General features: G+C 39.6%; 1 protein-coding gene across 3 annotated transcripts in view; it reads left to right on the forward strand.

Annotated features, from left to right (window-relative positions):
• The window catches only part of LOC139767052 (serine/threonine-protein kinase RIO3), a 71,919-nt gene that overhangs the window by 27,669 nt on the left and 19,359 nt on the right, over positions 1-24,891 (forward strand). For all 3 annotated transcript variants that reach the window (XM_071696058.1, XM_071696140.1, XM_071696220.1), the window contains 3 exons: positions 8,482-8,627; positions 18,233-18,371; positions 22,355-22,558. In XM_071696058.1, the coding sequence (XP_071552159.1) occupies positions 8,482-8,627; positions 18,233-18,371; positions 22,355-22,558 (489 nt within the window). The remainder of the gene's footprint in view (positions 1-8,481; positions 8,628-18,232; positions 18,372-22,354; positions 22,559-24,891) is intronic.

Raw genomic sequence — 24,891 nt, forward strand, 5'->3', positions numbered from 1 at the left:
ACACATATACATAGCTGTACACCTATACACTTTTTTTTTTTCTTTTAATTTTACAAAAGAAGGAACAGAGAAGGGGGCCAGGTGAGGATATTCCCTCAGAGGCCCAGTCCTCTGTTCTTAACGCTACCTTGCCAATGCGGGAAATGGCGAATAGTTTGAAAGAAAGAAGAAAAGAAAAGACATATACATATATAAACATGTTCCTAATTCATACTTGCTGCCTTTATTCATTCCCGTCGCCACCCCGCCACACATGCAATGACAACCCCCTTCCCCTGCACGTGCACGAGATAGCACTAGGAAAAGACAAGAAGGGCCACATTTGTTCACACTCAGTCTCTAGCTGTCATGTATAATGCACCAAAACCACAGCTCCCTTTCCACATCCAGGCCCCACAAAACTTTCCATGGTTTACCCCAGACGCTTCACATGCCTTGGTTCAATCCATTGACAGCACATCGGCCCCGGTATACCACATTGTTCCAATTTACTCTGTTCGTTGTATGCCTTTCACCCTCCTGCATGTTCAGGCCCCAGTTGCTCAAAATCTTTTTCACTTCATCCTTCCACCTCCAATTTTGTCTCCCGCTTCTTGTTCCCTCCACCTGACACATACATCTTCAATCTTTCCTCACTCATCCCCACCATGTGACCAGACCATTTCAATAGACCCTCTTCTGCTCTCTCAACCACACTCTTTTAATTACCACACATCTCTCTTACCCTTCATTACTTACTTGATTAAACCACCCCACACCACATATTGTCCTCAAACATCTCATTTCCAACACATCCACCCTCCTCTGCACAACCCTATCTATTGCCAATGCCTCACAACCATATAACATTGTTGGAACCACTATTCCTTCAAACATACCCATTTTTGCTTTCCGAGATAACATTCTCGCCTTCCACACATTCTTCAACGCTCCCAGAACCTTTGGCCTCTCCCCCACTCTGTGACACTACCGCTTCCATAGTTCCATCCTCTGCCAAATTCACTCCAAGATATCTAAAACACTTCACTTCCTCCAGTTTTTCTCCATTCAAACTTACCTCCCAATTTACTTGTCCCTCAACCCTACTGAACCTAATAACCTTGCTCTTATTCACATTTACTCTCAGCTCTCTTCTTTCTCACACTTTACCAAACTCAGTCACCAGCTTCTGCAGTTTCTCACCCGAATCAGCCACCAGCACTGTATTGTCAGCGAACAACAACTGACTTACTTCCCAAGCCCTCTCATCCACAACAGACTGCATACTTGCCCTTTTCTTCAAAACTCTTACATTCACCTTCCTAACAACCCCATCCTTAAACAAATTAAACAACCATGGAGACATCACGTACCCCTGCCGCAAACCGACATTCACTGAGAACCAATCACTTTCCTCTCTTCCTACTCGTACACATGCCTTACATCCTTGATAAAAGCTTTTCACTGCTTTTAGCAACTTACCTCCCACACCATATACTCTTGATACCTTCCACAGAGCATCTCTATCAACTCTATCATATGCCTTCTCCAGATCCATAAATGCTACATACAAATCCATCTGTTTTTCTGAGTATTTCTCACATGCATTCTTTAAAGCAAACACCTGATCTACACATCCTCTACCACTTCTGAAACCACACTGCTCCTCCCCAATCTGATACTCTGCATATGCCTTTACCCTCTCAATCAATACCCTCCCATATAATTCCCAGGAATACTTAACAAACTTATTTATATTTTATTTATTTTGCTTTGTCGCTGTCTCCCGCGTTTGCGAGGTAGCGCAAGGAGACAGACGAAAGAAATGGCCCAACCCACCCCCATACACATGTATATACAATACACATCCACACACGCAAATATACATACCTATACATCTCAATGTACACATATATATACACACACACACATACATATATACCCATGCACACAATTCACACTGTCTACCTTTATTCATTCCCATCGCCACCTCGCCACACATGGAATACCATCCCCCTCCCCCCTCATGTGTGCGAGGTAGCGCTAGGAAAAGACAACAAAGGCCCCATTCATTCACACTCAGTCTCTAGCTGTCATGCAATAATGCCCGAAACCACAGCTCCCTTTCCACATCCAGGCCCCACACAACTTTCCATGGTTTACCCCAGACGCTTCACATGCCCTGATTCAATCCACTGACAGCACGTCAACCCCGGTATACCACATCGATCCAGTTCACTCTATTCCTTGCCCGCCTTTCACCCTCCTGCATGTTCAGGCCCCGATCACTCAAAATCTTTTTCACTCCATCTTTCCACCTCCAATTTGGTCTCCCACTTCTCCTCGTTCCCTCCACCTCCGAGACATGTATCCTCTTGGTCAATCGTTCCTCACTCATTCTCTCCATGTGCCCAAACCATTTCAAAACACCCTCTTCTGCTCTCTCAACCACGTTCTTTTTATTTCCACACATCTCTCTTACCCTTACATTACTTACTCGATCAAACCACCTCACACCACACATTGTCCTCAAACATCTCATTTCCAGCACATCCACCCTCTTGCGCACAACTCTATCCATAGCCCACGCCTCGCAACCATACAACATTGTTGGAACCACTATTCCTTCAAACATACCCATTTTTGCTTTCTGAGATAATGTTCTCGACTTCCAAACATTCTTCAAGGCTCCCAGGATTTTCACCCCCTCCCCCACCCTATGATTCTCTTCCGCTTCCATGGTTCCATCCGCTGCCAGATCCACTCCCAGATATCTAAAACACTTTACTTCCTCCAGTTTTTCTCCATTCAAACTTACCTCCCAATTGACTTGACCCTCAACCCTACTGTGCCTAATAACCTTGCTCTTATTCACATTTACTCTTAACTTTCTTCTTTCACACACTTTACCAAACTCAGTCACCAGCTTCTGCAGTTTCTCACATGAATCAGCCACCAGCGCTGTATCATCAGCGAACAACAACTGACTCACTTCCCAAGCTCTCTCATCCACAACAGACTTCATACTTGCCCTTCTTAACAAACTTATACCTTTGTAATTTGAACACTCACTTTTATCCCCTTTGCCTTTGTACAATGGCACTATACATGCTTTCCGCTAATCCTCAGGATTGGAGAGATTTTTTTTTTTTTTTTTTTTTTTTTTTATACTTTGTCGCTGTCTCCCGCGTTTGCGAGGTAGCGCAAGGAAACAGACGAAAGAAATGGCCCAACCCCCCCCCATACACATGTATATACATACGTCCACACACGCAAATATACATACCTACACAGCTTTCCATGGTTTACCCCAGACGCTTCACATGCCTTGATTCAATCCACTGACAGCACGTCAACCCCGGTATACCACATTGCTCCAATTCACTCTATTCCTTGCCCTCCTTTCACCCTCCTGCATGTTCAGGCCCCGATCACACAAAATCTTTTTCACTCCATCTTTCCACCTCCAATTTGGTCTCCCTCTTCTCCTTGCTCCCTCCACCTCCGACACATATATCCTCTTGGTCAATCTTTCCTCACTCATCCTCTCCATGTGCCCAAACCACTTCAAAACACCCTCTTCTGCTCTCTCAACCACGCTCTTTTTATTTCCACACATCTCTCTTACCCTTACGTTACTCACTCGATCAAACCACCTCACACCACACATTGTCCTCAAACATCTCATTTCCAGCACATCCATCCTCCTGCGCACAACTCTATCCCTAGCCCACGCCTCGCAACCATACAACATTGTTGGCACCACTATTCCTTCAAACATACCCATTTTTGCTTTCCGAGATAATGTTCTCGACTTCCACACATTCTTCAAGGCCCCCAGAATTTTCGCCCCCTCCCCCACCCTATGATCCACTTCCGCTTCCGTGGTTCCATCCGCTGCCAGATCCACTCCCAGATATCTAAAACACTTCACTTCCTCCAGTTTTTCTCCATTCAAACTCACCTCCCAATTGACTTGACCCTCAACCCTACTGTACCTAATAACCTTGCTCTTATTCACATTTACTCTTAACTTTCTTCTTCCACACACTTTTCCAAACTCAGTCACCAGCTTCTGCAGTTTCTCACATGAATCAGCCACCAGCGCTGTATCATCAGCGAACAACAACTGACTCACTTCCCAAGCTCTCTCATCCCCAACAGACTTCATACCCGCCCCCCCTTCCAAAACTCTTGCATTCACCTCCCCAACAACCCCATCCATAAACAAATTAAACAACCATGGAGACATCACACACCCCTGCCGCAAACCTACATTCACTGAGAACCAATCACTTTCCTCTCTTCCTACACGTACACATGCCTCACATCCTCGATGAAAACTTTTCACTGCTTCTAACAACTTTCCTCCCACACCATATATTCTTAATACCTTCCACAGAGCATCTCTATCAACTCTATCATATGCCTTCTCCAGATCCATAAATGCTACATACAAATCCATCTGCTTTTCTAAGTATTTCTCACATACATTCTTCAAAGCAAACACCTGATCCACACATCCTCTACCACTTCTGAAACCACACTGCTCTTCCCCAATCTGATGCTCTGTACATGCCTTCACCCTCTCAATCAACACCCTCTCATATAATTTACCAGGAATACTCAACAAACTTATACCTCTGTAATTTGAGAGATATATGTTAATATTTGCAGGACAACAGATATAGGACATGGAGAATATTTTTTTAGCTCTGAAAACATTGAAGCCAATTAGATTTAGAATTATCAGTTGGGGAGTAATTCCTGGGAACATACTGAAGAAGCATCAGACAAAACTAAGTGATTCCTCCACAGAGATGGAGAAATTATTTAATGAAATACTTGGAGAAATATGAAACATGGATGAAGTGACCACAGAATCATTTTAAAGGAAAATGGACTTCTGGCCCGTAGGGTCCCAGGTTCATCCTCTTCACTCTAAAGTATGCTTCACATGTCTGGGCTTCACCCTCTTAAAAATAGATATAACAGAGCAGCACACCACAAAAAATAGAATGCTCAGAATAGTCTTTGGCTGCTTAGCAACCAAAACAACTTAACACTTTCACAATGAAACAAAGATTCTCCCATTACAATCCCTCTTCGATATGTTTGACACTCAGTTCTTTGCAACAACACAAGACCTTTCCACCCCAGAGCTAACTGCTTACCTCCAAGTAGAAATAAAAAGCCTGTCCCTACCTCGTGCTTTAGCAGCCTCTACACACAGTGTAATGATCCTACAAACACTAAACAACAATCCTTCCAACTCGGCCAAAATACCTCCCCTCCAGAGATACATCCATCTGAACCCACACTTCCCAGAAAGACACAAGACACTTTCCTGTTTATGCTTTGGACACCACCTATCCTTCTTTATCTAAACACACCAATTCAACATTTCTTAGGACCCAGTTTACTGACAGTGCAATAAGTACAATAAAAACACTGGACATTTATTGCTCAGATGCCATGCACTCTCCTCAAATATAAACATTATATACACATTATGACCTGTGGTCCTACCCAGTGGATGTAGTTGGCTCTCAGAGTAAGAAGCTGTAATTTTTTTTCATACTTGATCACCATTTCCTGTGTTAGCAAGGTAATGCTTGGAGCAGATAAAGAAAGGCCACATTTACTCATATCTGTTCTCTAACTGTCATGGGCAATGCGCTGAAACCACAGCTCACAACCAGACCCTTCAGGCAGTTCCAAAGATTACCTTGGCCACTCCACATACCCAGGTTCTGTCCCTTAACAGCACATCAACCCACATTACTCTGTCCAGTGCATACCTTTTGCCCTTATGCATTTTCAGGCCCTGGTTATTATTATTATTATTATTATTACTATTATTATTATTTTTTTTATTTATTTTTTTTTTTGTCTCCCGCGTTTGCGAGGTAGCGCAAGGAAACAGACGAAAGAAATGGCCCAACCCACCCCCATACACATGTATATACATACGTCCACACACGCAAATATACATACCTACACAGCTTTCCATGGTTTACCCCAGACGCTTCACATGCCCTGATTCAATCCACTGACAGCACGTCAACCCCGGTATACCACATCAATCCAATTCACTCTATTCCTTGCCCTCCTTTCACCCTCCTGCATGTTCAGGCCCCGATCACTCAAAATCTTTTTCACTCCATCTTTCCACCTCCAATTTGGTCTCCCACTTCTCCTCATTCCCTCCACCTCCGACACATATATCCTCTTGGTCAATCTTTCCTCACTCATTCTCTCCATGTGCCCAAACCATTTCAAAACACCCTCTTCTGCTCTCTCAACCACGCTCTTTTTATTTCCACACATCTCTCTTATCCTTACGTTACTTACTCGATCAAACCACCTCACACCACACATTGTCCTCAAACATCTCATTTCCAGCACATCCATCCTCCTGCGCACAACTCTATCCATAGCCCATGCCTCGCAACCATACAACATTGTTGGAACCACTATTCCTTCAAACATACCCATTTTTGCTTTCCGAGATAATGTTCTCGACTTCCACACATTCTTCAAGGCTCCCAGAATTTTTGTCCCCTCCCCCACCCTATGATCCACTTCCGCTTCCATGGTTCCATCCGTTGCCAGATCCACTCCCAGATATCTAAGACACTTTACTTCCTCCAGTTTTTCTCCATTCAAACTTACCTCCCAATTGACTTGACCCTCAACCCTACTGTACCTAATAACCTTGCTCTTATTCACATTTACTCTTAACTTTCTTCTTTCACACACTTTACCAAACTCATTCACCAGCTTCTGCAGTTTCTCACATGAATCAGCCACCAGCGCTGTATCATCAGCGAACAACAACTGACACTTCCCAAGCTCTCTCATCCCCAACAGACTTCATACTTGCCCCTCTTTCCAAAACTCTTGCATTCTCCTCCCTAACAACCCCATCCATAAACAAATTAAACAACCATGGAGACATCACACACCCCTGCCGCAAACCTACATTCACTGAGAACCAATCACTTTCCTCTCTTCCTACACGTACACATGCCTTACATCCTTGATAAAAACTTTTCACTGCTTCTAACAACTTGCCTCCCACACCATATATTCTTAATACCTTCCACAGAGCATCTCTATCAACTCTATCATATGCCTTCTCCAGATCCATAAATGCTACATACAAATCCATTTGTTTTTCTAAGTATTTCTCACATACATTCTTCTAAGCAAACACCTGATCCACACATCCTCTACCACTTCTGAAACCACACTGCTCTTCCCCAATCTGATGCTCTGTACATGCCTTCACCCTCTCAATCAATACCCTTCCATATAATTTATCAGGAATACTCAACAAACTTATACCTCTGTAATTTGAGCACTCACTCTTATCCCCTTTGCCTTTGTACAATGGCACTATGCACGCATTCCGCCAATCCTCAGGCACCTCACCATGAGTCATACATACATTAAATAACCTTACCAACCAGTCAATAATACAGTCACCCCCTTTTTTGATAAATTCCGCTGCAATACCATCCAAACCTGCTGCCTTGCCGGCTTTCATCTTCTGCAAAGCTTTTACTACCTCTTCTCTGTTTACCAAATCATTTTCCCTAACCCTCTCACTTTGCACACCACCTCGACCAAAACACCCTATATCTGTCACTCTATCATCAAACACATTCAAGAAACCTTCAAAATACTCACTCCATCTCCTTCTCACATCACCACTACTTGTTATCACCTCCCCATTTGCGCCCTTCACTGAAGTTCCCATTTGCTCCCTTGTCTTACGCACTTTATTTACCTCCTTCCAGAACATCTTTTTATTCTCCCTAAACTTTAATGATACTCTCTCACCCCAACTCTCATTTGCCCTCTCTTGCACCTTTCACTTGACCTCCTGTCTCTTTCTTTTATACTATTATTATTATTATTATTATTATTATTATTATTATTATTATTATTATTATAGTAATAACAACCAGGGCCTGAAAATGCAGAAGGGCAAAAGGTTTTTAATTTTCCAAAAGAAGGAACAGAGAAGGGGGCCAAGTAAGGCTCAGTCCTCTGTTCTCAACGCTACCTCGTTAGCATGGGAAATGGTGAATATGTGTAAAAAATTATTATCATTATTACTATATATAAGCCTTGGATGTTTATGGGGCTTCTCTGCTACAATCAGAATCAGGGAAATGAAGGACTTCTCTGAGGTGAGAAATTCCTCAGTGTAGCTGTACTCCTTTCCATGCTGAACATTGATGAGAATACAGCCTCAGCGAAGGTTATTCCTGGTTTCAGTTGTAACTGCTTGAAGGTGGAGTCTGGTAACACCTGCACACAGAAGTCTTAAATGGAAATTTCATTTGTTCATATGCCTTTCAAAGCTGATATATAGCAGAAGATGAATTTACTGTGCTAATATATATTTTTTATGGATGCTTATGTGTTATACATAGGTGTTGTATTTATAAAAGAATGTCACAAGTCTTTAACTCACTTTTTACCCTAAAGGTGGAAAAGGCAACATCAGAAATGGCTCTTGACCCTAGGACTCGTCTGCTGATATTCAAGTTGGTGAATAATGCTGTCCTGGAGACCGTCAGTGGTGTTATAAGCTCAGGCAAAGAATCTGTTGTCTTTCATGCTCAGGGAGGAGAGTAAGTAATATTTAAAGTGTAATTTTTTTTTTGAAGTTGTTTACTTGTACTATACACTGTGAAACAACACTCTATTCATTGTTATCCATGTCAGAAAATTTCATGTATGCTTTTTACCCTAAAGATATTGATTTTAGAAACAAGTGAAAAATAGTTGTTTACGGATTCTAAAGAATGAATTTTGAAACCAAAATTTTTGCATCATTCATTTAGATAAAGATTACTTTGCATAATGTAGCAACATCATAAAGGAAATGTGAAGGAAAATATCTGCAGTTTTTAATGTTTTTCTGCCATAACATTTTTCAAAACATTATATAAGCATTCCCCACTCATTGTGTTATTTCATTTATCACCTTATGATCCCTTTGTTGAAAGGATCCTGATGTTACTCAAGGCCCAAATTTTTAGGAGCCCTTGCAACTCCAAGGCCACCATACTTACAGTAGCAGGGCAGTGATGGACTCCCTTGGGGTGAGAGGTTTATCGATAGGAGTGTACTTTTAATAATACAGCCACACCAAAGATGGCTTTTCACGTGTGGTGTTACCTCATGCAAATGGAGTCCAATAACACCCTTCAGAATTGTTTTTATATAGTAGACACCTAATGAAATAGTTTGTCTTCCACTAGTTCTAACTAGTTTCTTATTCTCCCTCTCTTAGAAACTGCAGTGTCTTCATCCTGCCTTCAGCACAGGTCTTACTGCAGAATCTATAAACTAAACACATCATTATATTAAAAGGAGCTATTATCAAGTGATAATGATAAATCTGATATACCTGTATAGTAATTTTACTCTAGTTTTGGTAGCTGTAAAAATTCCTGACCTTTGCAACTCTTTTCTGTAATTTACCAGAAGGTGATGGAAAATAATATGACTGTGTTCTGAAAATGTTTTAGATATGCCATGTTCAATATGACATATACCAAGTATTGTAGATAACTTAAGTGTTTGTGCACTGACTATAGATCATGGTTTGATGCGTCAGTTGAGTGTATAATTTGGGGACATGGGGTCTTGTGTGTAAATGAAAATAGAGAAAAGTTCATAGCCTTGTGTGTTAAATGAAGAGTTGGTGGGGTGTCATGGAGCATTATTTGATTGTCTTAATTGTCAGGTTTGCGAAGGAGACATTATTAGATGTAAACATATTGAGAGGGGTTACATGTACATGGAAGTAGGTTTGTAGGACTGCCATACTGACCACACAGTGTAATACTATCTCTGAATTTAATACAGTGTCAGGCCTGTATCCCTGCTCAGATACATGAATATAGGAAATATGGAAATTGGAAAAAGAGACTTGCCCTTGGGCAGACTGCAAAAATGGAAATCTTTGGGTGGAGAGGCTGTGCAAATATTGATAACTTCCCATTTTTATGTCCAAAGGATTGAGACTTTTAAATTGATGGCATTCGTAACATGTTTCATTCAGCGGATCAAACCAGAAGATATTGGAACACTTACCATTCAGAGCTCACATCACTGTGCAGTACATTGCTGATAAAGAAAATGAAGCTACTTGAAAAGTTTTATGACAGCAGGATTGCATCTCGTGTAAAGGCAGCTCATGTGCTTTTTAATTTTTCATACTGCTTGACACATAATAACAGAACATTATTTATTATTTATTTTGCTTTGTCGCTGTCTCCCGCGTTTGTGAGGTAGCGCAAGGAAACGGACGAAAGAAATGGCCCAACCCACCCCCATACACAATGTATATACATACACGTCCACACACACAAATATACATACCTGTACATCTCAATGTACACATATATATACACACACAGATACATACATATATACCCATGCACACAATTCACACTGCCTTTATTCATTCCCATCGCCACCTCGCCACACACACCTTGACCATTTTAGCTAGTTGGAACTTAAAAGGGTGTTGAAATTGGAATTGGGTTGAATTCCCACTACAGTTCTGCAGAAGCTATTGATCCTATAGTTACCAAGTTAGGGAGAAAACTTGCCAGCATGTGAAAGTATTAGAGGTTAAAATTTTGATTCTTATTGATGAACATGCAAACCCAAGAAGCAATTATGCTCTTGTGGCATACCTGAAGTATGAAAATGAGGAGGATCTGCATTTCAGGTTTTTAGACCAAAAAACTAATGAGTAGCAAAGTATCTTCATAAAATGTCTCAAGAAACATGGTTTAATGATTCCTACATGAAACCATAGAGTGACTTTTATGCTAGGCACTAAATCAGGTGTAGCTAATACACTTGAGGAGCAATACCCAGATATAATTATTTGGCATTTTCAAGATTTATAGAGGTTTTTGGAAATGTAGAAACAATGTTGGTGAGAAGAGAGTGGTTAGAGTAAGTGTGCTTGAAAAAGAGACTTAAGAAACACCAAGAGAGATTGAGTGTAAAATGGCAAAAGGTGAGAGTAAGTGAAGCAGGGCAAGTGAGTGAGAAATGAGACGTATTTAGGGAAGCAGCGCTGGCTTATGTAAGAGATGTATGTGGCATGCAAAGGGCAGGAGATGGTCAGATTAGGAAGGGTAGTAGATGGTGGGATAAAGTAAAGATGCTGGTAGAAAGAGAAAAGAGAGGCTTTTGGCCAGTACTTAAAGGGAAGGAGTGCAAATGATAAGATAATGTATAAGAGAAAGTAGGTCATAAGGAAGAGTGCAGAGGTTGAAAAAGAGGGCAAATGAGAGTTTGAGCAAGTACCAGTAAACTCTAGGGAGAATGAGATGTTTTAGGAGCTTCATAATGTGCAAAAAACAAGAGAACATATAAGAATATAAGTGAAGGTGGCATACGGGTAAGTAGTAACAGGTAGTGATGAAGTGAGAAAGAGAAGCAGTTTGTATTTTGAAGGACTGTTGAATGTGTTTGATGATGGGGTGGCAGATGTGGAGCACTTGGTTCGGTTTGATGTGCAAAATGAGAGTCATGAAGAGTGGTTTAGTGAAGAAAGAAGAGTTGATGAAAGCCTTATGAAGATGACATGTGGCAAGGCAGCTGGAGTGGATGTTATTGCAGTTAGATTTATTAGGAAAGGGGGGATGACTCTGTTGTTGATTGGTTGATAAGGATTTTCATTGTGTGTATGCATTATGGTGAGGTGCTTGAGGATTGGCAGAACTTATGTATAGTGCCATTATATAAAGACAAGAGGGATAAAGGTAAGTTTTCAAACTACTAAGGTATAAGTTTGGTGATTATACCTAGTGAGTTGTGTGGGAGGATATTGTTAGACAGGATGAAAGCATGTATAGAGCGTCAGACTAGGGAGGAGCAGTGTTGTTTCAGAAGTGGTAGAGGATGTGTGGATCAGGTGTTTGCTTTAAAGAATGTGTTTGAGAATATGTAAAGAAACACATGGATTTCTATGTGACATTTATGGATTTTGAGAAAGCATATTATAGGGTTGATAATGATGCCTTGTAGAAGGTCCTAAGAATATGTGGTGTGGGAGGAAAGCTGCAAGAAGCAGTCAGAAGTTATTGCACAGTTGTAAGGCATGTGTACAAGTAGGAAGCAAGGAGAGTGAACGATTTCAAGTGAAGGTTGGTCTGCATCAGGAGTGTGTGATATCATGGTGGTTGTTCTGTTTGTTATTGGATAGGATGGTGAGGGAGGTAAATGTGAGCCTTGGAGAGAGGGGCATGTATTCTGTCTGTGGGTGGATGAGAAGGCCTGGGAAGTGAGTCAGTTATTGTATGCTGATGATACAGCACTGATGGCAGATTCAAGTGAGAAACTGCAGAATTTGGTGACTGAGTTTGGAAGAATGCATGAAAGGAGAAGGTTGAGAGTAGGTTTGAATAAAAGCAAGGCTATTAGGTGTAGCAGAGTAGAGGGACAGGTTATTTGGGATATGAGTTTAAATGGAGAAAACATGGTGGAAGCTGAAGTGTTTTAGATACTTGGGAGTGGACATGGCAGCCAATGGAACCATGGAAGTGAGTCATAGGGTGAGTGAGGGGGTGAAGGTTCTGAGAATACTAAAGAATGTGTGGAAAGACATAATTTTATTGGGGAGGGCAAAGATGGGTGCTTAAAGGTATATTAGTCCCAATAGTATTATATGGATGCAAGGAATTGGCTGTAGGTGATGCTTTGTAGAGAAGGGTGGATGTGTTGGAAATGAAATGTTTGAGGACAATATGTGGTGTGAGGTGGTTTGATCAGGTAATGAGAGTTTGAGAGAGAAGTGTGGTAATAAAAAGAGTATGGTTGAGAGCGCTTAAGAGGGTATACTAAAATTGTTTAGATGTATGGATAGAATGAGTAAAGGTTGACAAAGAGGATATATGTGTCAATGCTGGAGGGAACAATGAGAATGGGGGAAACCAAACTGGTAATGGAAAGATGGAATGAAAAAAGATTTTGAGTGATCGGGGCATAAACATGCTGGAGGGTTAAAGTCATGCATGGGATGGAGTGAATCGGAGCAGTGTGGTAGACTGGGGTCAATGTACTGTCACTGAACTGGACCAAGGCATGTGAAGCATGGGGAGTAAACTATGGAAGGGTCTTTGGGCCCTGGATGTGGATAGGGAGCTTTGGTTTTGGTGCTTTTCATATGACAGCTAGAGCATGAATGCAAGCAGATGTGGCCTTTCTTTGTTACTGGTGCTAACTTGCTGATGCAGGAAATGGTGTTCAAGTTTGGAAAAAAAGAAAGGACAAGGAGGATGGGATGCATTTCATGTTTTAAGACAAAAAACTATTCAGTAGCAAAGTATCATCTTGAATGTCTCAAGAAATGCGGTTTGATGATTCCTGTGTGAAACAGCATCTTGTAACATTTACTAGTAGCTAATAAACATGAGGAGCAGTGCCCAGATATTATTAATTGGCATTACCTAAACCATAGATTAGAGCTTGTAGGGGCAGTATGGTGATAGAAGATAGTGGTGTGAACTATTTCCATTCATTCATGGACAAATCATGCTCTGAATAAGAGATAGTAAACTCATTTCAGAGTGTCGGTTGTGTGGTGCAACTTTGAGGTGTTATGTGCTCATTTTGTACACACAGAGAAAGATGAAACAAGTCAAGTAGTAAATGGTAGAGGTGACTAGATAGAAGTATAAAAATGATTTGGTTTGGACCCACAGCACTTCAGTTTAGGAACTGTTGAAATCTTAGGACTTGGTGCATTCTTTTATCAGCTACAAAAGAAGGCAGTTAAGGATCTGACATAAATTTGGAATACTATGCAAGAGAAAGTAATGTATTCTGTTCCATCTAAAAGTAGTTGGCTGTGCTTCAGAGGAATGAATTTTAGGTATAGATTACAGTTGAATTATGAAATATGTAGAAATTTAAAAATTTCATGAATTGTGATCCTAATTATGGTGGCCTAGAAGGTGAAAAACGAAGAGTAAGGCAACGTAGCATATGCATTCAAAGAAGTGGTTGAGGGAAGTTGAAAATGAAGGGACTGTTTAAGAGAAGTGGTGGGAGTATGTGATAGAGTGTAAGAAAGTAAACTCTAGATTTATGTAGGTAAAACTGAAAGTGGATGGAGAGAGATGGTTGATTGTTGGTGCATATTCACCTGGGCATAAGAAGAAAGATCATATTGGTGCATGTGCACCTGGGCATAAGAAGAAAGATCATGAGAGGCAAATGTTTTGGGAGCAGCTGAGTGTGTTAGTAGTTTTGATGTATGAGATTGGGTTATAGTGATGGGTGATTTGAATGCAAAGGTGAGTAATGTGGCAGTTGAGGGAATTGTTGGTGTACATGGGGTGTTCAGTGTTGGAAATGGAAATGGTGATTTGTAGATTTATGTGCTGAAAAAGGACTGGTGATTGGGAATACCTGGTTTAAAAAGAGAGATATAATTAAGTATACGTATGTAAGTAGGAGAGATGGCCAGAGAGTGTTATTGGATTACATGTTAATTGATAGGCCTGTGAAAGAGAGACTTTTGGATGTTAATGTGCTGAAAGGTGCAACTGGAGGGATGTCTGATCATTATCTTGTTGGAGGCGAAGGTGAAGATTTGTAGAGGTTTTCAGAAAAGAAGAGAGAATGTTGGGGTGAAATGAGTGGTGAGAGCAAGTGAGCTTGGGAAGGAGACTTGTGTGAGGAGGTACCAGAAGAGACTGAGTACAGAATGGAAAAAGGTGAGAACAAAGGACATAAAGGGAGTGGGGGAGGAATGGGATGTATTTAGGGGAGCAGTGATGGCTTGCGCAAAAGATGCTTATGGCATGAGAAGCGTGGGAGGTGGGCAGATTAGAAAGGGTAGTGAGTGATGGGATGAAGAAGTAAGATTATTAGTGAAAGAGAAGAGAGATGCCTTTGGACAATTTTTGCAGGGAAATAATGCAAATGACTGGAAGATGTATAAAAGAAAGAGGCAGGAGGTCAAGAGAAAGGTGCAAGAGGTGAAAAAGAGGGCAAATGAGAATTGGTTTGAGAGAGTATCATTAAATTTTAGGGAGAATAAAAGGATGTTTTGGAAGGAGGTAAATAAAGTGGAAACATCAGTGAAGGGGGGCTAATGGGGAGGTGATAACAAGTAGTGGTGATGTGAGAAGGAGATGGAGTGAGTATTTTGAAGGTTTGTTGAATGTGTTTGATGATAGAGTGGCAGGTATAGGGTGTTTTGGTTGAGGTGGTGTGCAAAGTGAGAGGGTTAGGGAGAATGATTTGGTAAACAGAGAAGAGGTAGTAAAAGCTTTGTGGAAGATGAAAGCTGGCAAGGCAGCGGGTTTGGATGGTATTGCAGTAGAATTTATTAAAAAAGGGGGTGACTGTATTATTGACTGGTTGGTTAGGTTATTCAATTTATGTATGACTCATGGTGAGGTGCCTGAGGATTGGCAGAATGCTTGCATAGTGCCATTGTACAAAAGCAAAGGGGATAAAAGTGAGTGCTCAAATTACAGAGGTATAAGTTTGTTGAGTATTCCTGGTAAATTATATGGGAGGGTATTGATTGAGAGGGTGAAGGCATGTACAGAGCATCAGATCGGGGAAGAGGAGTGTGGTTTCAGAAGTGGTAGAGGATGTGTGGATCAGGTGTTTGCTTTGAAGAATGTATGTGAGAAATACTTAGAAAAGCAAATGGATTTGTATGTAGCATTTATGGATCTTGAGAAGGCATATGATAGAGTTGATAGAGATGCTTTGTGGAAGATATTAAGAATATATGGTGTGGGAGGCAAGTTGTTAGAAGCAGTGAAAAGTTTTTATCGAGGATATAAGGGATATGTACATGTAGGAAGAGAGGAAAGTGATTGGTTCTCAGTGAATGTAGGTTTGCGGCAGGGGTGTGTGATGTCTCCATGGTTGTTTAATTTGTTTATGGATGGGGTTGTTAGGGAGGTGAATGCAAGAGTTTTGGAAAGAGGTGCATGTTGCAGTCTGTTGTGGATGAGAGAGCTTGGGAAGTGAGTCAGTTGTTGTTCGCTGATGATACAGCACTGGTGGCTGATTCATGTGAGAAACTGCAGAAACTGGTGACTGAGTTTGGTAAGGTGTGTGAAAGAAGAAAGCTGAGAGTAAATGTGAATAAGAGCAAGGTTATTAGGTACAGTAGGGTTGAGGGACAAGCCAATTTGGAGGTAAGTTTGAATGGAGTTAAACTCCGAGGAAGTGAAGTGTTTTAGATATCTAGGAGTGGATTTGGCCGCAGATGGAACCATGGAAGCAGAAGTGAATCATAGGGTGGGGGAGAGGGCGAAATTTCTGGGAGTGTTGAAGAATGTGTGGAAGTTGAGAACATTATCTCGGAAAGCAAAAATGGGTATGTTTGAAGGAATAGTGGTTCCAACAATGTTGTATGGTTGTGAGGCGTGGGCTATGGATAGAGTTGTGCGCAGGAGGGTGGATGTGCTGGAAATGGGATGTTTGAGGACAATATGTGGTGTGAGGTGGTTTGATCGAGTAAGTAACGTAAGGGTAAGAGAGATGTGTGGTAATAAAAAGAGTGTGGTTGAGAGAGCAGAAGAAGGTGTTTTGAAATGGTTTGGTCACATGGAGATAATGAGTGAGGAAAGATTGACCAAGAGGATATAAGTGTCAGAGGTGGAGGGAACAAGGAGAAGTGGGAGACCAAATTGGAGGTGGAAAGATGGAGTGAAAAATGTTTTGAGTGATCGGGGCCTGAACATGTAGGAGGGTGAAAGGTGTGCAAGGAATAGAGTGAATTGGAATGATGTGGTATACTGGGGTTGACGTGCTGTCAGTGGATTGAACGAGGGCATGTGAAGCGTCTTGGGTAAACCATGGAAAGTTCTGTGGGGCCTGGATGTGGAAAGGGAGCTGTGGTTTCAGTGCATTATACATGACAGCTCTTATTCACATTTACTCTCAACTTTCTTCTTTCACACACTTTACCAAACTGTCACCAACTTCTGCAGTTTCTCACCTGAATCAGCCACCAGCGCTGTATCATGAGTGAACAACAACTGACTCACTTCCCAAGCCCTCTCATCCACAGCAGACTGCATACTTTCCCCTCTCTCCAAAACTCTTGCTTTCACCTCCCTAACCACTCCATCCATAAACAAATTAAACACCCATGGAGACACCTTACACACCCCTGCCACAAACGGACATTCACTTGGAACCAATCACTTTCCTCTCTTCCTACTTGTACACATGCCTTACATCCAAAAACTTTTCACTGCTTCTAGCAACTTACCTCCCACACCATATACTCTTAAAACCTTCCACAAAGCATCTCTATTCACCCTATCATATGCCTTCTCCAGATCCATAAATGCTACATACAAATCCATCTGTTTTTCAAAGTATTTCTCACATACATTCTTCAAAGCAAATACCTGATCCACATGTCCTCTACCACTTCTGAAACCATACTGCTCTTCCCCAATCTGATGCTCTGTATATGCTTTTACCCTCTCAATCAATACCTTCCCAGGAATTCTCAATGAACTTATGCCTCTGTAATTTGAACATTCACCTTTATCCCCTTTGCCTTTGTACAATGGCACTATGCATGCATTCTGCCAATCCTCAGGTACTTCACCATGATCCATATGTACATTGAATATCCTTACCAACCAATCAACAACACAGTCACTCCCTTTTTTTTTATATAAATTCCGCTGCAATACCATCCAAACCCGCTGTTCTTTTAATACAGTAAAATGCACCATATCGTAGAATGGCCTATAAAGAATCTAACTGGTATGAAATTCATGTAGAATCTTATTACCTTGTGATTTATACTTTAGTTGTGATAGAGATTAGTATGTTAATTAATCTGACTGGCTTATATAACCATAATTTACCATATATATTATTCGTATTATATATTACTAATTTTCATGTGTGGTGACAGGAATGGATGAAGGCAGCAAGTATGAATACGTACATGTCTATACATATGTGTATGTGTGTGTATGTATATGTATGTATACATTGAAATGTATATGTATGTTTATGTGCATGTATGAGCACTGATGTATATATATGTGTATATGAGTGGTTGGGCCATTCTTCATTTGTTTCCTTGCACTACCTTGCTGATGCGGCAAACAGTGATTATATTGATAATAAAATTACTAATGCTATGATATAATTTATTATTGTTAATTATTATGTATTATTGTTATTATATTGATTCTTTCAACAGGTATGAGGAACGAACACTTCCTGATGATTGTGCAGTAAAGGTGTTTAAAACAACTTTGACAGGATTCAAGACTAGGGAACGCTACATTAGGGAAGATTATCGTTTTAAGGATAGGATGTCTAAGAACAGTACTGTGAAGGTTTGGCGTTTTTTATACAGTAATAACATTGTTTGATGTTTGGGATTAGAGACATCTTTTTTCAAGTTGGAGGGATATTAGAGGAGGAGTTTTTGGTCTACAAGTCATTGTTTGGCTGTGGTCAAGTCTCTCCTATGGGAAAGTGTATTTACGATCGGGTATATTTATTGTGAATTCATGATTTTGACCAGATAGCATTTTGATTTTGCAAGGATGAAAAAACCCATTAAATGGATACAACACATGATATAACATTAAGGTGTTGAAAGAGAGTGCAATTTTTACACACTGGAGGTAAATGAGCTCTTTGACTTGGACAACGTTTTTTTCATTGGAGGCTCCAGTCATGGATGAAAGTCCACATCAAGGCTGGGCCATAATCAAAAATAAAGGATTATGAAAGGGAAAGCAAGAGATTAGTAAAAGCATTTACCAATTTTGGAGGTAATGAAAACCTGTCTTGTAAAATGTGTCATAGTTGAAATAGTTACTGGAAAGACATGAGCTGGTAGAGAGTTCCAAAGATAAGAGGTGAAGGGAAAGAAACAGTTATCAAAATGGCCCACCCTTGAGTTGCCAACTTTTTGACAGTAATCATGCAACACGGCAGTTTGCCAGGTACTGCATGATCTAGTTAGTGGTTGGGGCACATGAGCAGCCAGTTCTCAGGAGCTGAGACCAAAGTATTACCTACAGAAGAGAGAAACTGAACCAACATTGCAGCGTAGGGTGAGAGTGTCAAGTTTTGAAGTTAACCTAGGAGAGTTGATAAACCCTAGATGTGAGAGCAGCACTCCATACAAGAACAAATCATTCCTTTGAATAGATGGGGCAACTGTTCAGAAGAAAAGAAATTTCAGCATCTAAGCAGGACTCAGTTTCTTAAAGGCAGATTTGTCTTTTTCCTGAATGTAGGTTTTCCAAGAAAGAGTAGATGTTACAGTAATTCCAAGTATGTTCATTGAGTCAAGAGATGGAATTACAGAACTGTCAAAGGAGAGAAGAAATTGAGGAATTTTCATTAGAGATGATTAGAAACTGGATCTTGGATGCATTAAACTTAACTGGATTTTGTCTTCCCTACTGAGATATCGTATTCAAGTCTTAGTTTATTGAGCAAGCTTTTTCAAGATGAGATGCAGATTGGGTGAAAGAAGAAGCAGAATTGAAGGATTTGGATGAATGCACTGTTGAGTCATCAGTGTATCAGTGCATTTGTTTATATATGGAAAAGAGAAAATTATTGATGAAAAGGAAAGAAAGCGTAGGGGACAGGACAAAACCTTGAGGGACATTTCTTTTGGTGGAGAAAAGGAGGGAGGCTGATCCATCAACAGTGACAGAGATAGATCGGCCAGAGAGGAAGCTAGATATGAAGGAGCAAAGTGAGGAACAGAAGCCAAAAGAAAGGAGCTTAGAGATAAGACTCTGATGCTACATTCTGTCAAAAGCATTTGATATGTCAAGGGCAACTAAACAGGACTCCCCAAAATATTTCAGGGATGATAACCACTCATTAGTAAGATAGGAAAGAATATCACCAGTGAATCTCATTGTATGGAAGCCATACTGGTGATCAGAGAAGATTGAGAGATTCAAGGTGTCTGAGGATGTGAGAGTTAAGGCATGGATCTAGTGCCATGTTATGATACACATTCAGTCTCATACACAAGGAAAAAGAAAATAATGTAAAAGTGCAGTAGGTAAAAGTATACAGATTTGGTTGAGTGTCATTATCATATGCACACTAACATCAATACTGTCACACACAATGAACAATTATATTTTTGAATTTACATGATTGTGACTTTCTGTTACAAATGATTTTTGCAATGATAAACACAATCTTTTGCAAGATCTTAAAAACACAGTAATTATTCAGAGGATGGTGAGAATCTCTCATGATTCTGTCAACTATTTTGAATGTAATACATTAAGTGCAGTTACATTAGCACCTAATTTACAAGCTATTTTTACAGTATTCCTAAGTTTATTCTTATTTTTCACTCTCAAACATCCATAGTGTGATGATATATAAAAACAAAGTGTTGACTGTGCGAATGACTTCTAAAACATAGAAAGAATAGTCCTATCAACTTTCAGGTTTTTCAAGACTTGAAAAATGAATTCTTCGCCTACATTTTCCTTAAACCTTTTTAGTGTTAACATCACTATTTAGACTTCCTTCAATAATCAGATGTAATCGTGCACCATATCTACTTGCTCTCCCATGATAATTAGTTGTTCAATGCTTATTTCCTTCTTGTGAAAGTCAAGCACCATTTCTTTGGTCTTTTTAATATTCACGTTCAAGTAATTTTCATCGCTACAGTGAACAAAGTCATAACTTGAGCCCGATATTTATCCCTTATTTTTCCGAGTCACTGTCATCAGCATATTTGATAAAACAGGTTCTGTATATACTAGTGCAATCATTTGTATATGAAATGAATAATACAGGCAATAAAACACAGCCCTGTGGAGAATCATGGTTTGTGAATTTGGTATAAGATTTAACATTTCTAAATTTTACAAATTGTGGTCTGTTTATTAGGTAACTATATATCCAAGAAATGAGGTTGCTATTTACCTTCAGAGAATGTAATTTCTTTGACATAATATGAGGTTCTATTGTATTGAATGCACTACTGAAATTAATAAATAAAACTCTTGAATTAGTGTTAGGCATGTCAAGAAGTTCTGTAATATTATGGAATAACATTATGGTTGCATTTTCAACCTCTCCCTTTACAGTATGCAAACTGCATAGTATCTCTAATAGAATCAACTCATTTACATACAGTTTTTAACAATGATTTCAAAGCATTTCATCACAACTGATGTGAGAACCATAGGTCTTGGGTCATTCTTAACAGTAGGTGATGGAATCTTAGGTATGGGTATAATTTCTGATTTTTTTTCATGAATTAGGAACTTTACATTGATTAAGAGAAGCTTGAAATAGAACATTTTAAAGTTTATACAATTGCACACAGCAAAATTTTGCTATTTTGGCACAAAAATTATCAGGACCACTTGCCTTACCAATTTTTGCCTTTTTGAGAAATTACAATTGGCAGGTTATTTACATTATTTATGATGGATAGGACATCAGATCATTCCTTTGAAAAATCCTTATCATCAAATCTGCCATCCAAAAAATTAAGCTCCTTCACATGCACAGCTGTGTCCTTTGGGTCAGATACAGAATTTTTCATGTGATAGCCACACAGCTGCTTTACCATAGTCCAAGCATTTTTAGCATTGTTAGTGCAAAATAAATTCTCAACCTTATTTTTATATAGTAATGTAGCATATTTGATCTTAATGTTGAGTTGTTTATTGCTTTCCTAATCCCAGATGACAGTTACTTTCTTCTCATGTAAACAGAATTTTATTTTTTTTGTTGCTCAATGTTTATTTGTTTGAATATATTGTGACAGTCCTGACTGGTACCAACATATTCACACAAAAATGTGTAACTAGTAAAAACATTGACATTATAATCAGTCTCACAATTTTCATCATACAAAACAGAGAAATCAGTACAGTCAGAACAACTTTTGACAATTTATTTATATTTACTTTCTGACACTTCACTGATATTGACATTTGTTTATATATATAGGCGTACATTACAACATATCAGACTTCACAAGAGCAGGTTTCTTTATGACCTTGTGACTATTTTACATATTACAGAACATTAAATCCAAATGAATTATCACCTTCAGTAGAACATTTAACAAACTGTGTGTAAGTAGGAATCATATGATTGAAACCAACCATTATCCAAGCACCCTACCTTCATATTCCATGTTCCCTGAATAATCTGGAGTCTGACAGAGAGAATGGACCATTTATTAATGACTGTACTGGCTGGAGATTGCTCTTTAGATTTAGATTGGTGAATATCTATGAAATTTGACTTCAGAATTTATGATAATGTTTGATATTATGATTACTTTGTTGTTTCTTTTCAGCTAATTCGTTTATGGGCAGAGAAAGAGTACCATAATCTTCGTCGTCTTCAGCGTGCTGGAATCCCATCGCCTGAACCAATTCTCATAAAGAAACACATCTTGCTGATGTCTTTCATTGGCAGCAATCATCAGGCTGCCCCAAAACTTAAAGAAGCATGCCTGTCTTTCTCTGATCTTTGCTTGGCATATGAGCAGGTTGTAGAGGTAAGGTATTTAATCTCCTAAGTAATGGGGTGTGGATGTACAGTACAGAGGTACAGTAAGCCCTTGATTTAATGATGGGGTTTGGATGTACAGAGGTACAGTAAGCCCTCAATTTAATGGGGGGAAGGGGTGTCCATTAGTGCTGAAAGTCCATGAAATCAAATGTAACCTAGTTGAAGTTCTAGTTGAAGAAGAAAAGTTTTTAGTGAAAGAGAAAAGAGAGGCATTTGGGCAGTCCTTACAAGGAATGAGTGCGAATGATCAGAAGAAGTATAAGAGAAAGCAGCAGGAGATCAAGAGGAAGGTGCTTGGGTTGAAAGAGAGGGCGAATGAGAGTTGGGGTGAGAGAGTATCATTAAATCTTAGGGAGATATAGTGATGTTTTAGGAGATAAATACTGTTTTTTATTATTAATTAATGTAATGTACTATTATTTGTCCGGTCCGTTAAATCTGAAATCTGTGTTATTGGGGTACATTACTTTGAGGGGTTACTGTACAGACAGGGTAGATGAAAAGTTGGAAACTTTAACAAAGGAGTTTTTAGGGGAACATTACACGATAAAAACCTGTGGGTAATCTCCGTAAAAAGCTTTATTATCAGGCACTCAGCCAACTGGAAAACTTATATATCCAGAATTTTCAGTCTCTTAAACCAAAGGCACATTGTAGTAAATGATACTCTTATGAAATTATCCAGCATGTCTTGGCCTGCTCCAGATGTTTGTTGAAAGCAGGCACTACTGCATTAGTTCCTATTGCTGCTACTATGTAGTATTGTTTACAGTCTACCCCAACATCATTCAGATGCTATTCAGCATTACAGTGATTCACACTCAATACATAGGTTGATTTTCTGTTTGGATATTTTCTACATTCTGCATTTATGGCATAAAATACCAGCAAGATATTGGACAGACATATTTTTCTCGCAAAGGTGTAAAATGTAATAGGTTGCAATACCACTTCTACAAAAGACAGACATTTTGTAAATGACTTCAAAAAGATGATAGGCATACTGATTTGATGATTATACAGTGCGGTTTCATCAACTGTTTAAGGTTTAGAAAATACAGTTGTTTAAGTTTGCTCTGGAATCGGCATCAGAAAAATGCTTGCTAAGTGGACAAATATAGCCAAGCCTAAATTTAAGCAAACGGACACTATGTATCTATCTCTCTATCCGTATTTCTAATGCCCATTCCCTCCGGGAACTGCATCAAGGTGGTGGCCATAGCAAAAGAGTTTCCATTTATTCCTGTCCTTACATGCCTCCCTCACACACACACCATTCCATACATTATTCCTTTATTTTTCCCCATGTCATAGGAGGTTCCCCCCCCCCTCACACCAACCCCTTTAATTGTACTGTCATATGCTCTCCTTGTAAACTCTCAATCTTGCATTATTTCCACATGCCCAAATTACCTCAAAGTATTACATTTCACCCACTCTATCACTCCACAATGAATTTTCCTCGCATTTCCTTCAACGAGACACCATACTATATGAATGGCTGAAACTGGAGCAAACTGGAGGTGCACCAATTTACATGTTGATTTATCAGTACATTTTTTCTTTCCATTTGTACTGTTGTTCACAACTGTTATCATGATAGATGGCCTTAGAAATATTGTGTTTTAGAGCATTGATATATCGCAAAATTGTTATATCTACTTATGAACTTGCATATTGTCATATCTACTGCAATCCAGATATGGCAGGTACTAAAATTTTGCTTTCTTTATATGTGATACTTACAGGACAGTATCATTGTACATAGTGTGGTTTTACTTACTAAGATGCCTTGTCAGTTTTATTTCTTCATATAAAGATTTCATGACAGTGGCCTCTTTGCCAGGTATGGTAACAAAAGTAAAAGCCTTTTCAAAATGGCAAAAACTATGAAAGATAACAGAAGGTCTTTCCTCCCAGAGTAACAAGGTTAAAATGCACACAAGTCATTTGGCTTTCAGGACTGTACCTAACTGACAGATTCCTTTTGTATGAGTGTGTCTCAGATATAGACCTCATTGAATTACTTAATTGAACTGAATCTCTTTGCCATTTTATTGATATGTGTCTTCTTATAAATTGCATATTACTTCCATTGACCATGATATATTGAATTGATTTTGTCACATAGAGAGGATAAGTGAAGGGAGACTAGTAGAGACGATCTATGTTTCAGAAGTGTTCAGAGCAAGGGGTAAAGGAAGACTGAGGAGAGGAAGGACACCTTGGTGTATTAAGACCTGAACATTCAGAAGGGTTAGTCATGCTGGGGTTAGAATGAGCAGGAGCAATGTGGTATATGGTGTGTGACTTGTGGTT

Source organism: Panulirus ornatus, chromosome 1 (genome assembly GCF_036320965.1).
Source record: "Panulirus ornatus isolate Po-2019 chromosome 1, ASM3632096v1, whole genome shotgun sequence".
Taxonomy (NCBI): domain Eukaryota; kingdom Metazoa; phylum Arthropoda; class Malacostraca; order Decapoda; family Palinuridae; genus Panulirus; species Panulirus ornatus.